Source organism: Hemibagrus wyckioides, linkage group LG02 (assembly GCF_019097595.1).
Source record: "Hemibagrus wyckioides isolate EC202008001 linkage group LG02, SWU_Hwy_1.0, whole genome shotgun sequence".
Taxonomy (NCBI): domain Eukaryota; kingdom Metazoa; phylum Chordata; class Actinopteri; order Siluriformes; family Bagridae; genus Hemibagrus; species Hemibagrus wyckioides.
In genome coordinates this window covers 24,818,928-24,836,427 of record NC_080711.1, presented here as the reverse complement: position 1 = coordinate 24,836,427, position 17,500 = coordinate 24,818,928, and the positions used below count along the sequence as shown (strand labels likewise).

At 43.1% G+C, this 17,500-nt stretch overlaps 2 protein-coding genes across 3 annotated transcripts in view; one reads left to right on the top strand and one right to left on the bottom strand.

Annotated features, from left to right (window-relative positions):
• LOC131343727 (prolyl endopeptidase-like) overlaps positions 1-2,656 on the top strand; it is a 12,385-nt gene extending 9,729 nt beyond the window's left edge. The window contains exons 13-15 of the mRNA XM_058375633.1: positions 134-265; positions 708-864; positions 1,615-2,656. Of these exons, the coding sequence (XP_058231616.1) occupies positions 134-265; positions 708-864; positions 1,615-1,909 (584 nt within the window). The 3' untranslated portion in view covers positions 1,910-2,656. The remainder of the gene's footprint in view (positions 1-133; positions 266-707; positions 865-1,614) is intronic.
• Positions 2,657-6,866: 4,210 nt separating this feature from the next.
• Positions 6,867-17,500, bottom strand: part of LOC131343264 (ephrin type-A receptor 7-like) — a 104,391-nt gene continuing 93,757 nt past the window's right edge. For both annotated transcript variants that reach the window (XM_058374819.1, XM_058374826.1), the window contains exons 9-17: positions 14,674-14,729; positions 14,032-14,157; positions 13,432-13,617; positions 10,556-10,617; positions 10,234-10,437; positions 9,866-10,018; positions 8,606-8,796; positions 7,972-8,319; positions 6,867-7,793 (exon numbers count right to left, since the gene is read on the bottom strand). In XM_058374819.1, coding sequence (XP_058230802.1) covers positions 7,679-7,793; positions 7,972-8,319; positions 8,606-8,796; positions 9,866-10,018; positions 10,234-10,437; positions 10,556-10,617; positions 13,432-13,617; positions 14,032-14,157; positions 14,674-14,729 — 1,441 coding nt within the window. In that variant the 3' untranslated portion in view covers positions 6,867-7,678. The remainder of the gene's footprint in view (positions 7,794-7,971; positions 8,320-8,605; positions 8,797-9,865; positions 10,019-10,233; positions 10,438-10,555; positions 10,618-13,431; positions 13,618-14,031; positions 14,158-14,673; positions 14,730-17,500) is intronic.

Here is a 17,500-nt window from a genome sequence, read left to right as displayed (position 1 = left end):
ATTATTATTATACTTTCAGACTTACTGGCCAACTGCACGATTATTTAATGAAGTAAAGCTGTGTCTGTGCATGTGTGTGTGTGTGTGTGTGTGTGTGTGTGTGTCTGTGTGTGTCTGTGTGTGTGTGTTACAGCGGGAACCTTGGCCAATAAGCAGAACTGTTTCGATGACTTTCAGTGTGCAGCTGAGTTTCTGATCCAGCAGAGCTACACCACAGCCAGCCGCATCTCCATCAACGGAGCCTCCAACGGGGGACTGCTCGTGGGTCTGTAACACACACACACACACACTCTGCTACATTCGAAGGCTACTATATAAAAATGAACAAACACAGCACTGATAAATTCTCTAATCTGTAATTAAATCAGCTTCTGTAAATTTAGTAGCTTATTTCAGTTTTATTTATTTACTCACAATTATTCATTTGCATTGACTCCTCCCACAGTTCCACACTTTCAGATGGAAAAGGCCTAAATTACAAAGTCATATATTTATAGACACACAAAACATTGCTATTTTATTCAACACAAAATTTATTTAGAGCCTGCAATTTATTATTCAATTCTCATTCACTTGATGTTTAAAACTGTTTGTTTTATACACATCATCTTTATTATATCTGTAAAACTTTACTCTGTCCCTTCTACACTGTCCACTCAGTTCTGAATAAAGTTGACTTTATTTAAACTGTCCTGATGTTCCTCCAGCTGCGTGTGTGAACCAGCGTCCTGACCTGTTCGGCTGTGCCGTGGCCGAGGTCGGAGTCATGGACATGCTCAAGTTTCACAAGTTCACCATCGGTCATGCCTGGACCACTGACTACGGCTGTGCGGATGACCACGAGCAGTTCAAATGGCTCATCAAGTAGGAAATGAAATAGAATGAAAATCTTATATTTACAGTTAGAATAATCCCTAAACACAGACCTGGAGAAACAACGTTGTTTATTAATGATTTTAAAATTATTTAAGAGGCTTTAAGAGGTTTCTCAGGACAGCACGGGGTCTAGAAACCAGATAAAATATTTATGATTTTTTTTAAATAAAATGTGCTGGATGGATTAAAATTTAAATCAATTCTATTGGATCAGGAATTTGTGGATTTCACCGATTATTTTTTTGTAGTTACAGACTATGGCCACTAGGTGGCAGAGAGATTACAGTTCAGAATGAGCATGCTGCATAAAAAAAATCATACTGAGTAAATAAAAGAATCATTTAATTGTTGCTTTATACAGTTTGATCTTGTTAATGTCAGTAAACTCAATAAACTGGAGTGTCTTTAGACAGTTTCTATAGGAACACATTGATATATACTGAAATAGAAAATGATTTAAAGAATATGACATCATTTTCGAATAGACAAATTATCAACATGAAATGTAAATATGACACTAAATATAGAGGCTCAGAGGAGACTGTTCTAAAGTGTGGAGGAGTTATTAGTATAATAAAACACCTTGATTTTATTAAACGGTGCAACCTGTATATGGAAGTTGTATAGAATTGGTTTATTGTGTCATTGTGTTGTTCATCATGAATAGTTAGAATTGTGATGATGATGATGATGATGATGATGGTGATGATGTGTGTGTGTGTGTGTGTGTGTGTGTAGGTACTCACCCATCCATAACCTCCCGTCAGTGGACTCTGAGGGTCCTCCCTTCCCAGCCATGCTGCTGCTGACGGCGGATCACGATGACCGTGTGGTTCCTCTTCACACGCTGAAGTACGTGGCCACGCTGCAGCACGGTGTGGGCCGGAGAGCCAATCAGAAACAACCGCTCCTGGTCCGAGTGGACACGCGCTCTGGACATGGTGCCGGAAAACCCACTGCCAAGGCCATCCTGGAGGACACACACATCTTCTCTTTTATAGCTCAGACACTCGGCCTCCGCTGGAGAGAGTGAGACAGGCAGAGAGTGAGACAGGCAGAGAGTGAGACAGGCAGAGAGTGAGACAGCGAGAGAGACAGCGAGAGAGACAGTGAGAGAGAGAGTGTATAGGAAGGGGATGATGCAAATTTCTTTAGCAGGATCACAATTTCTTAAATCATAGAAGGATCTTCACCAGTCATGGCAACTGTCTTTTTAATAAAACTGTACTTTTTAAACTGCACTTTAATCACTGATTTCACTTCTACTTGTTTAAAAGCAAAATTATAAACTCTTTCTCATGGGTCTTTGCTTCATTTTCCTCTCTGGCTGAATGCCAAATGCAGTTCTATCAGGTGTTTAGTGTCCTAGCCCAGTACCCTGTGTAGTGAGCATGTGTAGTGAACATAAAGCCATTTGGTACTCAGTCACATGGCAGAAAAGAAAAACGAATCTGAAACATCGATCAAGTGATTTTGGAGATTTATTTAATTTTTTTTTGCTAAAAATATCACGGCTTATAGACCGGAGTGAAAAAAGTAAACTTATAAAATAAACTAACCAGTAAATGAATCAAAAGAATCAATTTGCATTTCGATTCTGAGTCGACACACACCGGAGAGATAAGGTCAGCAGTTACCTGTTAGCACCACCTGGGGGCAGCAGAGCACCGCAGCCGGAGTGTGTAGGGGCAGTAACTCAAGACACTGTGATGTGTGCCTTTGTGTTTATAAGAATTACAACTAAACAAAAACATACAACCATAAAGATACACAACTGAGATTATTATTATTATTATTATTATTATTATTATTATTATTATTATTATTATTATTTATTAAGGTATCAGAGCGAGTGTATTAATATAAAGCTGCTCTACAGTCAGGGCTGCTGTTAGAGAGAATTAATCAATACCTTCTGACCAATCAGAGTCCAGAACTCAGCAGTGACGTGGTTTTGTATATATTTCAGACATGAGAGCAGGAGCTTGGACACTGCTCTGTTTAAGAATCCAGTCAGACTGTAATAAATGACTTTAGTGCGCTAACAACAGACCGCTGTGTGGAGAGATGGACAGGGTGTTGTTCCTGTAAATGACCACTAGGTGGCAGCTCAGTAACACGACCGCACTTAATCCTTCACACAAATTGTAGTTGAAGAAACATGAACTCGGCTCGAGTGGGTGGTGGTTGTTGTTGTTGCTGTTTCAACTGTATCTCTAATACTTCTGTAATAAAATCTGTCTCACTCTCAACCTCCTCTCTCTGTCTCACTCTCAAACATCTCTCTCTGTCTCACTCTCAAACATGTCTCTCTCAAACATCTCTCTCTCTGTCTCACTCTCAAACATGTCTCTCTCAAACATCTCTCTCTCTGTCTCACTCTCAAACATGTCTCTCTCAAACATCTCTCTGTCTCACTCTCAAACATCTCTCTCTCTGTCTCACTCTCAAACATGTCTCTCAAACCTCTCTCTCTGTCTCACTCTCAAACATGTCTCTCTCAAACATCTCTCTCTCTGTCTCACTCTCAAACATCTCTCTCAAACCTCTCTCTCTGTCTCACTCTCAAACATGTCACTCTCAAACATCTCTCTCTCTGTCTCACTCTCAAACATGTCTCTCTCAAACATCTCTCTCTCTGTCTCACTCTCAAACATGTCTCTCAAACCTCTCTCTCTGTCTCACTCTCAAACATGTCTCTCTCAAACATCTCTCTCTCTGTCTCACTCTCAAACATGTCTCTCTCAAACATCTCTCTCTCTGTCTCACTCTCAAACATGTCTCTCAAACCTCTCTCTCTGTCTCACTCTCAAACATGTCTCTCTCAAACATCTCTCTCTCTGTCTCACTCTCAAACATCTCTCTCAAACCTCTCTCTCTGTCTCACTCTCAAACATGTCACTCTCAAACATCTCTCTCTCTGTCTCACTCTCAAACATGTCTCTCTCAAACATCTCTCTCTCTGTCTCACTCTCAAACATCTCTCTCAAACCTCTCTCTCTGTCTCACTCTCAAACATGTCTCTCTCAAACATCTCTCTCTCTGTCTCACTCTCAAACATGTCTCTCTCAAACCTCTCTCTCTGTCTCACTCTCAAACATGTCTCTCTCAAACCTCTCTCTCTGTCTCACTCTCTCTGTCTCTCTCTCAAGCCTGTCTCTCTCTCTCTCTCTCTCTCTCTCTCAGAGTTGACCCCTGAATCAGTTTAACGGCTTCCTTTATTCTTACTTTTTTATTTGAATCAGATCTAAAGTTTGTAGACTGATGCAGTCGCTGGAAAGATTTTCTGATTCAAATCGTTTTTCTATATACTCCAATTACATTGTGTGTGTGTGTGTGTGTGTGTGTGTGTGTGTTCATCTCATTTAAATCTCCTTTGCCTTAAACTCCCCTAATATTCAAAACTCTGCTCTAAGGATGAACTTGTAATTTTCATTTCATTTCATTGTCTGTTCCGCTTATCCGATTTATCCTCGGGTCACGGGGAGCCTGTGCCTACCGCAGGAGTCATCGGGCATGAAGGCAGGATACACCCTGGACGGAGTGCCAACCCATCGCAGGGCACACACACACACACACACACAATCACACACTACCGGCAATTTAGAGACTCCAATCAGCCTAGTAGCATGTCTTGCTACTGTCTGTGGGAGGAAACCGGAGCACCTGGAGGAAACCCACCATGCACGGGGAGAACATACAAACTCCACACACACACACAGTGAGTTTATTAGAGAATCATCTTATTTAATGACAATAACAATAATAATAATAATAATAACAATAAATTATGATGACCATTATCATTATTATTATTATTAACAGTACTACTGCTACTACTGATACAATCTCACTTTTGAGAAAAATATTTACCTTGGAGGAGAGAGAGAGAGAGAGACAGACAGAGAGAGAGAGAGAGAGAGAGAGAGAGAGAGAGAGGGAGAGAGAGAGAGAGAAGATAAATCTCATTAATTCAAAGCCTCCACTTTAATATCACTTCAATAATAAAAATGAATTCCGGCGGCTGCCTGAGATATTACAGTGCAAACACACACACACACACACACACACACACACACACACACACACGATTATCAGATGAGTAAAAGTGGATGATTTTTCCATTTCTTTTCCTGGAGTGTTTGCTGCAGTGTTTGGGATTAAACTCCTCCTCCATTCATTAAACAGTATCAGATAATTAAACTAACAGGACGCTGTGACGTCATTTAAAGCAGTAAAGCGCCGCTGCAGCTCCTCAGGTTGATGTGATCAGCGTTTGGTGATTAGACCCCGGGGGCACTAGGCTTCCTGGACACTTTCAGTGCCATGAAAACACACTGGACCGAGTTCATTAGTGTAAAATAAAATCTATCAGCGTGTGCACGTGTACAGCTAACACCAAGGTTACAGTGAATTAATAAATCGAGATAAATAAAATAACTGAGAAATTTTTATTAACATTAATGCGAATTATGAAATGAATGAAATGCTCTGGTTGCTTTATTTCACCCTTCTGCACTTATACAGCAGGCGAGCCCGTCACCATGGCAACCCAACTGTGCGTATTTATTTATTAAAAATATGTAACATCTAAAAACAAGAGTGTGACTGCATAAAAACGTGTAGTTCATCATGTTAGAACAAGCTGACGGTGCGCTCAAGTCACGTAGGAAAAATCATGTTTACACAAAGTCGTAATTCCGAGTGGGATTCCTTTCAGCTCAAGAGTTTCCGAGTGGGAAGTGACCCGAGATATGGAGCAAGGTGCGGAAAAAGTTCTGGAATCAGACTCCTCCGACTCCTCCCTCTCCTGCTGTGACGAGGTCTGAGCAAAGAAGACGAAAGCAGCCCAAAATATGTGTGTGTGTGTGTGTGTGTGTGTGTGTTGTATTTTTTTAATAACACATTTCAATATTCCAACATCCATCATCCGTTAGTCTACAGGTACAAATCATCAAGAGGAAGAAAAAACAAAATGTTGCTCTGAAGAAAAGACATTAATCACTGATTATTCCAAACAACCGAGGCTGAGAGCTACGATACTAATCCCAACACGTGAAGACAGAGAGAAGATTATCATATTCAACACGTCGTCTCTCCAAAACAAATTATAAAAATAGATTGCATTTTCAGGTACATATTTACAGTATCAAACAGAGAGGATGATGGGAAATCACACACACAGAGAAACCAAGAATATAAGTGTGTGTGTGTGTGTGTGTGTGTGTGTGTGTGTGTGTGTGTGTGTGTGTGTGTGTGTGTGTGGACAGTGAAGCTCTTATAGTACGCATCGTAAACCACGTTCCAGCTTTTACTGAAGCAGAACGAACAGGGACACGTACAGCAGCGCCGCGGCCCAGCGCTCTGGACTCACACTATCGTAGTCCAAGCGTTTCTCACACACACGGCAAAAAGTCAAAATTCTATAACGATAGCACATTACAATTAGAATTTAAGTGCTTAATTCTACATAATATTCATATTAGAGACAGAGACAGCGTCACACTCCCAATTCCTCGCCATGACCTCAAATAACGAGGGCCTTTTTACCACCAGAAAAATATTTGGAGTGAAGAAGAAAAACGGCGACATCTCGATCAGACGCCGTGAGCTAACATCGAGTTAATCAAAAAGGTATTAGCTAAGTAAACTAGCTAGGTAGCAAGCTGGCTAATTTTCTCTGCAAATATTCCTCTGAGTGTTAGCACACTAGATTAAAGAATTGAACAAAAATTTAGTTTTAAGGCAAAAATAAAGCAACATAGGAGACTGAATTAATCTCAGAATTAGAAACAATGTGAAGAATCCAAAACCGATAGGATTTAAAGGGGGCGGGGCGAGGCAAAGAGGGCTAGGCGAGGAGGCGGGGCATTTACCTATGGAAGAGGGCTTCAGTCGCAGGGACGAGTTGCATGTCTGAGGCTCTAATATGGAAAACTATCAGCATTTACAGAAACAAAGACGTATTATACATTCCTGATGCAAACAACTACAGCAAAAAGTCTGGGTTTTATTTTCACTTCACGTCCTCATGTCCTTCTCACAAACATCTGAAAACAACAACAACAAAAACGATTCAGCAACATAACAAAATAAATATTAAATAAATGATAAATAATAATAAATACGAATCGCTCCACACAGGAGACAAATGTGAATTTATACACTGCAAACATCGTGGCTTAAAGTGAAGCTCCAGAAATGACTCTTAATAAAAATAGTAATAATAATAGTAATAATAATAATAATAATAATAATAATAATAAGATGGAGAGGAAGCTGTGAATGAAAGGACACGTAAATAAAGTTCACACACTGAAGATGTGAGAAAACGCGATTTTCTCTTTTAATCATCTCATTTTCCCATTTGTCCGGATTATTATTTTTTATTTCCTGAAGGTTATTTCCTTCTCAGCTGTAGAGAAAGCGCAGTGGCTACATTAGCAGTGTTAGCGTCAGCGTAAGCGTCAGCACATGATGCTGTTCTCAGGTCAGAAGGCGCTGCAGTCAACCAGAAGCAGTCTTTACGTCATGCCACCGTCCTCAGCTCAGGAGAAGTGTGTGTATGTGACGGCGGGGTTCAGGACGAGAGCAGACCGAACCATTGTGGGGGGAGGACGAGGAAAGAACCATCGTCTCCGGATGAAGGACGAAGAAGAAAAGTAAGAGCAGCGTTGTCACAGAGGTGTGTGAGGTCACATGACCATCCTACAGTCCATCAGCCTTGTTCACAGGTGGAGGTGCTTTCAGGGGACAGAGCGTGTCTCTACACGTCCTGACTGTGTGTGTGTGTGTGTGTGTGTTAAACCTGCACTCCACGGCCGTGCATCTGGATGACTTGTGCTCTGAGAGTCTGAATAGCCGACAGCAGCTGCTTCTGATGCTCCAGAGAGGTGATGCCTAGACTGAGAACATCCCTGTACACACACACACACAGGGTTGTGCTGTTTAAACAAACCATACAAATTATAATGTATTAGAGCAAGTGCATTTGTATAAAAAAACTGAACATCGAAACAAAAAAAATCAACTAAAAATACACACACACACACACACACACACACACACACACACACACACACACACACTACTTACTGGACATTCATGCGGGCGACAGACTCCAGGTAGCAGTACCCTGTGGCGGTGAAGTTGTCTTTGTAGCGTCCCATATCCACAGCCTCGAGCCACTCGCCTACCGAGCTGAACGAGGGGAGTGATGGAAGGGTTCTCTCCGCTAGCGTCCTCTCTGCTATGGTTCTCTCTACTAGCGTTCTTTCCGCTAGGGTTCTTTCTGCTAGCGTCCTCTCTGCTAGGGTTCTTTCCGCTAGCGTCCTCTCTCCTAGGGTTCTCTCCGCTAGCGTCCTCTCTGCTAGTGTCCTCTCGGCCAGCGTCCTCTCTGCTAGCGTCCTCTCAGCCAGGGAGATGGAGGATGAGGCTAGCGTCCTACAGAGGTAAAGACTCATTTTAACTGCTATTTAATTGACCATACACGCAGTGGACTACAGTTAAATGCAAAAGTCAGAAATCTTCATGTCCATCCCGTCAGACTGCACAGATTCCTGCTGCTGCAGTTCACTGGCTCTCAAATCCATTCTTTTATTTAATAATTAAATATCAAGCAACTGAGAGCTTCATTTTAATTCTTCTCCTCAGTGCAGCAGCAGACCGGCCTATAGGTCACACCACATGAAGTGTTTAAGACGTGAGGATGGACGTGGGGTCGAGGTACCTGTGTGTCAGCGTGGATGAGCCGATGTTGTCTGGGCTGCGCATGGTTTTACTGAGAGCGCTGTGGATCTGAGTGAAGCTCGGCCTCTCCGTCCGCTCCTTCTGCCAGCAGTCCAGCATCAACTGGTGCAGAGACGTGGGACAGTTCAGAGGAGCTGGCAACCGGAAACCGTCCTCGATCGCTTTGATCACCTACAATACACACACACACAGTGTTCAGTGGTAATGAGGCACCAAAGTTTAATCAGCTTTGACACGAAACGTTTCATTATTTTTTTACTGCTAGACCAAAACGCTCTTTTTTCACCTCCATCAGGATAACTTTCTCATGACAAGCCTTCAGTCTAATAAAAACCTCTCCGTAACCTCATCATGGCTTCATTCCACAAGATTTTGTTCCGACACAAATACACAATCACCTGAGGGAGAATTTCCCCCCTCCATTATATCAACATCGCTCCAAACCTGAAAAGCCTCAATTAAAGGGCACCTGAGAGCAGCGTGGCGTTTAACCTCCAGGTCAGACGGACGGGAGAGAAAAAGTAATTATTCACCGAGACTCTGTGTGCGTCACAAACACCAGACAGAGACGAGGTCTTCACAAAGACACTGCGTTCTGCTGCTGAAATCATAACCAAGGCTTAATCACAGCTTCATTCCCAAACACACAGAGATTCACACAGCAGATTAACGCTTCCTCTCAGTCTCTTCAGAGGATGTGAGCGCGAAATAAAAACTAACACATGGACATGCAGGCTCTGAGGGAATATAAGCGCATTTATAGGGGCGGTGGTGGTTAAGGCTCTGGGTCGTTGACTGGAAGATCGGGGGTTCAACCCCTGGTGCAGCCAAGTTGCCACTGTTGGGCCCTTGAGCAAGGCCCTTAACCCTCTCTGCTCCAGGGGCACTGTATCACGGCTGACCCTGCGCTCTGACCCCAACCTCCAAGGCTGGGATATGTGAAGAAAGAATTTCACTGTGCTGTAATGTATATGTGACAAATAAAGACTATTTCTATTTCTTTATAATATGTTCTAGAGGAGAGATGAAAACTTTTTACATTAGAATATGAAAATGCTTTAACAGTCTAATAATGAACACAGCTGTGGACTGGAGCTGCTATAAATCACTTAATCTGTGGTGAAGGAGTGTAGAGAGAGAGTGAGAGAGACAGACAGACAGAGAGAGACAGAGAGAGAGAGGGAGGAGAAAGAGAGAGATTGAGACAGACAGAGAGAGAGAGAGAGATGAGTGAACGTACGTCTTGACTCCCCATGTCCCAGTAAGGTCTCTCGCCGAATGACATCACCTCCCACATGACGATGCCGAAGCTCCAGACGTCGGAGGCGGAGCTGTATCTATGGTACTGGATCGCCTCAGGGGCCGTCCACAACACCACACTCTTCCCACCATGCTGAGACACACACACACACACACACAGTCATATAAAAGCTGATTCATTTCTATAAGTTCAGATTTTCAGATCAGGATTAAAAAAAAATCCAATAAATCATTTCTCATCGTCCTGATTCGGACAATTTCCACAGAAACGTGTTCTTATCCAGAGTGATGAAGGTGAGTCTGCTGCATCTGGAGTTCAGCTAGACTGGGAGCGTTTTGTGGTCTCACCAGTGTGGTGTAAACGGCCTCCATCTTGTCCTCCTGTAAGGGTCTGAAGCCCGAGACTTTACACACCAGGCTGCTGTTGATCAGCACTTTGTGGGCCGCCAGACGCCGGTGGATGAAACCCATCTCAGTCAGGTACTTCATCCCTGAGGCCACAGCGCTCAGCAGGTCCACCAGCTGGAGCACACTGAGCTGACCTTCATGTTTCTGTAAACACACACACACAGGGCAATTTCATACCTGCACCTCAATCTAGTTAAAGAAAAAAAATGACAGCTGAACACACACACACCCACACACACACACCCACACACACAGCACTAACCCGTAGAAAAGAATCCAGGGCACCATTGGCCATACACTCCATCACAATCATCATGGTGTTCCCTGCGGACACACGTGGCATGAGAGAGGAAGTTAGTCCATCTATGTGTGTGTGTGTGTGTGTGTGTGTGTGTGTGTGTGTGTTAATAAAGGCCTGGCTGAACTGTGGTCTCATGCAGCTCAGTGACTCACACCTCCACCGTCCATCTCCAGGCTCGACCTGCTGAGAGCCACCGACAAGCCACAGATCTCTGTGTGTGTGTGTGTGTGTGTGTATGTGTGCACGCGCATGTGTGTGTGTGTACGCTCGCGTGTGTGTAGGTGTGTGTGTGTTCACTGAAAAAATACTTGTGGCTCAGAGAAGTGAGAGAAAGAAGGCAACGGGTCATTAAGCAGGTGGAGGGGGGGAGAGGCACACATGCTGCGATGGAGAAAACTCCTCCATCACCCAGACTGCAGTGATGAGCTGTCAGCGTCTGAAGCACCACCATGATGAATGACAAACTCCCTCCAACCAGCCTGAGCTAGCAACCACAACCTCCATCCTCCATCACAGCAATCTCCAGCTAGAACAATGACTAATCATCACAGCTTTAATCCATCAGAGTGACCACAGCTCAGAAAAACCACCACAGGGTTCTAATCTCCATCTAATCTCCATCAGAGTGCCTAAGAAGTGACCACAAACTGGACAAGGTAACCAAAGAGAATGACCACAGAGCTCTATAATCAATAAGAATGTCCACAAGATTTGGATCAGTTCTTCACTAGACTGACCATATCAATGAGAAGCTCTACTGTCCATCTGAGGAACAACATCCCATCACATCCACCAGGTTCTTCGCTGTTATGAGACTAATTGCACTGCCTCCTGCTGGTCAGTCAGCTCCAGGCTCATCCCCATGGTTTAGAGATAACAGGTGGGCTACTGACAGATGGAGAGATTGCAGGTGGCGAGAGGACGATGGAAGGTTTGAGGAGAAGATGAACGGCAGGAGAATGATTACAGACTGAAGACGAGGCACCAGCTGCACGCAGGGAGCCCATTACTCAACCCTGTCCAGAAATATCTCCAACTACACCAAGTTTACACATCAGTAAAAGTTTTAGAGAAATTTCCAGTAACTCCACCTGGAACCAGAACAGAACAAAAAAAAAGTTCAGACACTAAACCGAATCTGAGGAGCAGTGTAGTTCTGAAAGCCTTGGGTCTCCAACAGAACATAGAACCGCTTCAAAAACATCCAAAGAACCTCTGAGGAACCAGTGTAAAGTTAATGCTTAATCTTCAGCTCCCATCTCGAATACGCTGCACTGTGAGAACCTGCTAGCTCCATGAGCTTTGGAGTGACACCAAATCAGCACGCTCTAGAAGGTTCTTCATTTCTCCGTTGAACAGAACAGAACTTCAACAGAAATCAACCTTCAGACCGCGAACATGTCCTGAATCCACTGCGAGGATCAGCTCCATTAGCGGTGTTTGCCTTCTTCAGCTATGATCCTCAACCATCTGAGGAACCTCACAGGAACCAGGCTTCTTTTCTCTTTCTATTCAAACTGTCGCTTAAGTTTCTTTAACTTCATTTCCATCATTCACAACATCTAACATAAAAAAAAGTAAAAACCATGAAACACTGAATAATCTCCAGCAAACGCACCAGCAGATTAACTCCACCACCTTCTCATGAACTCCACCACCTTCTCATGAACTACACCACCTTCTCATGAACTACATCACCTTCTCGCTTCTTTCATCTGATTGGAGTTTTTCTCTCCAAGAGCTTAATGTATTAATGTATCACTAATCCTCCGGTCCAGAACATGAAACGTCTCATAGCAGCTTTTGTTTTACTTCTTAACACAACTAAAGTCTATTATTTGAAGGAAGACAGAGAGAGAGAGACACACACAGAAACAGAGAGAGAGAGAGAGAGAGAGAGAGAGAGAGACACAGAAACAGAGAGACAGAGAGAGAGAGAGAGAGGAAGAGAGAGAGACAGAGGAAGAGAGAGAGAGAGAGACACAGAAACAGAGAGACAGAGAGAGAGAGAGAGAGAGAGAGAGAGAGAGAGAGAGACAGAGGAAGAGAGAGAGAGAGACACAGAAACAGAGAGACAGAGAGAGAGGAAGACAGAGAGAGAGGAAGAGAGAGAGAGAGAGAGAGAGACACAGAAACAGAGAGAGAGAGAGAGAGAGAGAGAGAGAGAGAGAGAGTGAGTGATGGAGAGAGAGACAGAGAGAGAGTGAGTGATGGAGAGAGAGAGAGAGCAGAGAGAGAGAGAGAGATGGAGAGAGACAGAGAGACAGAGGAAGAGAGAGACACAGAAACAGAGAGAGAGAGAGAGGAAGAGAGAGAGAGAGACAGAGGAAGAGAGAGAGAGACACAGAAACAGAGACAGAGAGAGAGAGAGAGAGAGAGAGACACAGAAACAGAGAGAGAGAGAGGAAGAGAGAGAGAGACAGAGAGACAGAGGAAGAGAGAGAGAGACAGAGAGAGACAGAGAGAGAGAGAGAGGAGCGAAGCAGAACTGATCGTCATGTTCACTCATCTTTATTTTACATCTTCAAGGCCAAAGAATCTGTACACTTCTTTGACACTGATCTAACTTTCTGGAGCTCCATCTTCATCATCATCATCGTCATCAGAAGAATTTCTTCATCATAATAATAATAAATCATCATCATCATCATCATAAGAGCTGATTGTATTTCTCTGTGTAATGGCTGCATTACTGACTGAATTTTAGTTTATTTGACTGTGATATCCAGTTCACATCATCCTTCACGTCCATCTCATCTTTTGTCTTTCTCTTAACATCCACCAGATTTCACCAGATCACATCACTGCCTCACCTCCCTGACTCTCCCCACACTTACCTCTGGTGATGACCCCCTCGAGGCGGATGATGTTGGCGTGGTCGAACTGGCCCAGGATTCCCGCCTCACAGAGGAACGAGCGCCGTTGTTTCTCCGAGTAGCCGCTCCGCAGCGTCTTGATGGCCACCGGCAGCTCGCGCTTACTGGGCAGTTTCAGACAGCCACGGCACACCTCTCCAAAATCACCTGCAGGTTCGGGTGGGGGGTTGGGGCACAAACCCCCCCACAAACTTATTGACACCACCATAACTGTCTTCTAATATTATATTATAACTCTATAAACTCTGACAGAAAAGTTATTGTCCAAGTTAAAACTTATTTAAGCTTAGGTCATTAAAGGTAGCAGGAGGATAGTGGGCGTGGCTCTAATTTCCATATTAATGTATATTCATAGGCCTAGGCATGTTAATGAGGCACTGGAAGGACAGACGTGGTTCTCTTTGTTTTTCTTAATTTTAGCAATATTTATCCTATTTGTTAGTGATCTGGTATTTGACAAACATTTTATTGGTTTAATGACAATTTAAAAACTAACAAACAAACAAATATATATATATAAAGGAAATAGGTTGCGAGCAGGTCAAAGCTGAGAGGTTTTACCCGTGTGAACGATGCGCTCGATCTTGACGCTGGAGTTGTCGAGCTCTTTAGCGAAGGTGTGAACAGCCTGCAGCAGGTCTTCACACGTCTCCGGGTCGATGTACGTCCTCCGGGTCGGGATCTTGACTGGACATGAAACAAACAGGTCATATCACTGACTAACTCTGAAACTCTCCAAAACTTTATAATGCATCACAAACATGTACAACTTCATCCACATAAATATTGATATATTCAGTAATGTGCCATCACACACACACACACACACCACAGCGATGCTTGTGGAAGTGTTTCTGGGTCACACAGAAATCCGCTGTGGGAAAACTGAGCGTTCTCCATTTGAGAAACAGGAAATGAAATAAAATCAAATCAGAAACAGACAGAGGGAAAAAATAGATGGTGCTGTAGCACAGAAGACATTTGCGTGTGTGTGTGTGTGTGTGTGTGTGTGTGTGTGTGAGAGAGATGAAAGTCAACTATGTGTACACCAGATGAAAGTCTCTGTGGCTTGTGGGTGTGGCCTGTCCCGTTTTTGTTTTTTTATGAACATTTTGTGAATTCCTTTAATAAAATTGTGTCAACTTTGTTCATGAAAACAAGGCTAGCATGCAGTGTCTGGAATCCTGTCTGATTTCTACTCACACTGGAAGTACAGCTCCTCGTCTCCCTCCTGGTTGGCTTTACTGTAGCCGCAGTGTCTGTGGAGGAAGAACAGAAGGAGATAAAGATTGGAGGTTTCTGTGTTGGTCAGTACAGAAGTGTGTCCACTGCTTCAGGAAATCATTTCAGTCTCAGAGTGAAAGCTGAAGATTGTTGAATTGCTGATGCAGCGTCCAGATCCAGGTCCAGGTCTGTGGTGGTCAGCAGTCATTAAAAAACAAAAATAAAAAATATTAATTTGCTACGATGTTCCAGTTTTCCAAGGCGTTTTATAAAAGCAGGAACTGACCTCACCTGCCCTGACCTCACTGTGCTGTGTTTTTTTTTTTAAGTTATTTAAAGTTTTTTTTAGAAGTTATTATTGAATAAATCTCAGAAAACTGCAGATGAAAAGCATTTTACTCTCCGCAGCGGGACGATTGTCACTTCCCGTCGCTCTCCTCCATCTCGAGTGCTCAGTAAAATGGACTCTGACAAAACCACTGTGGAGGATTTGATGGGATTCTAACCCACAGCTCCACTACAGCAGGGAATAAAAGCCAGGAAATGTCTCTGTACCGAGAGGAAATGAAAGAGAATGCATACTGGCCTGTGGACGCAGGAGACATAAAAATATAAATAAATAAATAAATAAATAAACAAACAAATAAATAAACGGAATGATTAAGAGATTAAGGAAACAGACGTAAATTATAGACTTTTCTTTCTTTTTTTTGTTTGAAAGAACTGGGAGAGTGAAGTGAGAAAGAGATGAAAAAAGGAAAGAGAAGAAAAGAAAAGGATAAAAATAAATAAGGGAAAGGAAAGATGCACAGGTGTGATGAGGAGGCATATCAGATAAGAAAACAGGAATATTTGGACCTTACAGCCGCCAGTTTAGTGTGATATCGATGAAACGTCTAAATAAAAGCTCGCCAGTCTCAATTTCCCAGAATGCACAGCAGCGGGACGACAGCACAGACTCTGAGAGAGAGCGATCTAGGGGGTGACCAGGACGATGGTGACGTTATTAGAGTGAACACTGAAGCTGCTCTGCTTGAGAAGAGTGGACACGAGAGCTGGACAGACTAAAGCACCGCCGCATCACTCTTTAGGCAGAGATGAAGTCAGGGGTAAAATGCATTGTGGGTAATGTAGGAAACTGTTGAACATGTGAATATAAGTCTTTTTAAATGAAAAAAGTCAACTGGAAATTTCAAATCAGGATCACACGGAAGTCCAGAAGATTCTGTTCAGGATCCGGAAATCAGATCCTGCAGATTCACAAGAATCTGCCATCTGAATCTCTAGAGCTTCCAGCTGTTTCTGCAGCTGTGTCCTGGGCTCTCCCTCCCTCCTTCCCTCCCTCCCTCTCTCTCCTGCACTCATCCCTCAGGATGCTGCTCCTCACCTGCCTAACCACCAGCCCAAAGATCTCTCATATCACCACACAGAGGTCAGTCCCTGACTTCCTGTCGCAACAGGAAACACTTTCAGTATTCATGTGCTCGTGTTCCTGAGCCTCACAGGGGCCGTCCCGGAGGAAAGACCCGTGTTTCATTTCGGTTTAGAGGGGAAAAAAGGAAATGTAACTCGGCCCGAGTTTCACCAAAAACAACAGAGACAAAACACGGAAGTGTGAAAATGAAGGCGGTCAACACGTTTTTATAAAGCGGCGACGCGTCTCAGAGAAACAGAGAGCGAGAAGTGACCGGAGTCGAGTCTGACACCTAATACACCCAGCTCCTCGACCATCCAGACATGACGAGTCGAACCCTGATCACCGCAGAACCGCAAACGCATCAGCAGAGCGCACAGCTGTCACCTGAACCGCAGCCGCACTCGCGCTGCCTGTAAATGAGTGCGAAAGCCAAGAGATCTGCTTTTACATAAGAGACGAGGAGAGAAAGCAGGCAGGCGAGAAAAACCACACGACACACACGAGGCATAAAGAAGGCTGATGGATCAGACGGAAATAATACGAGTCTGTGTTTGGTGTTCGAGTGAAAATGAGAAAAAAAAAATCAGGTGTGACCGCAGAGGAGATTCACGTCTAGATTTCAGCAGTGAGAGCTGTCAATCAATCAATCAATCAATCAATCAATCAATCATTTACTCAATCATCTGTTGGTTATGTTTATCGGAAATTTTTTGGAATTTTTTGGAAAAGTCAGATTTCACAAAAGTCTTTTTTTTATATTAAAAAAAAATGTAAATGCAAATGATCACTAACTAATCAGCTGCATAATTTGCAATATTTACATGCATGTAAAAATATTCTCATGTTGATGTAAAAGATTTCATTGAAATAAAGAAAGGAAAGGAAGTAGTGTGAGCTGCTGATTTATTTAAAATAAAAAAATAAAGAAATAAATTGTGTTATTGTAATAAAAGAGAATTATTTGCGCAGATGTGCAGATCACCACGTTTAATAATCGAACGCATCATTTGCATATTTTAATGCGCTTTAAAATAAAAACTCTTGCATTGACGGAGCTTTTCATCAGATTTTATGTACAGAAGAAAATAAGACGAGTTTCTTTCATTCTCAGAATTTCGATAAAATTTTCAGGCATCCTTCATGTGGAAAATAAAACTGTGTGTGTGTGTTGTGTGCGTCTGTGTGTGTGTGTGTGTGTGCAAAGTGTGTAGCATGTGTGTGTGTATCAGACAGGCTTCTTTGCCTTAGTACAGCTCATATTACTGGTGAAATTGGACACGCACGAGGGCCAGCATCTAAATTTTCTATAATTGAGGTATCAGGCTTTTTTCTCTCAGTGTTGTGTGTGTGTGTGTGTGTGTGGTGTGTGGTGTGTGTGTCACTGGCGTG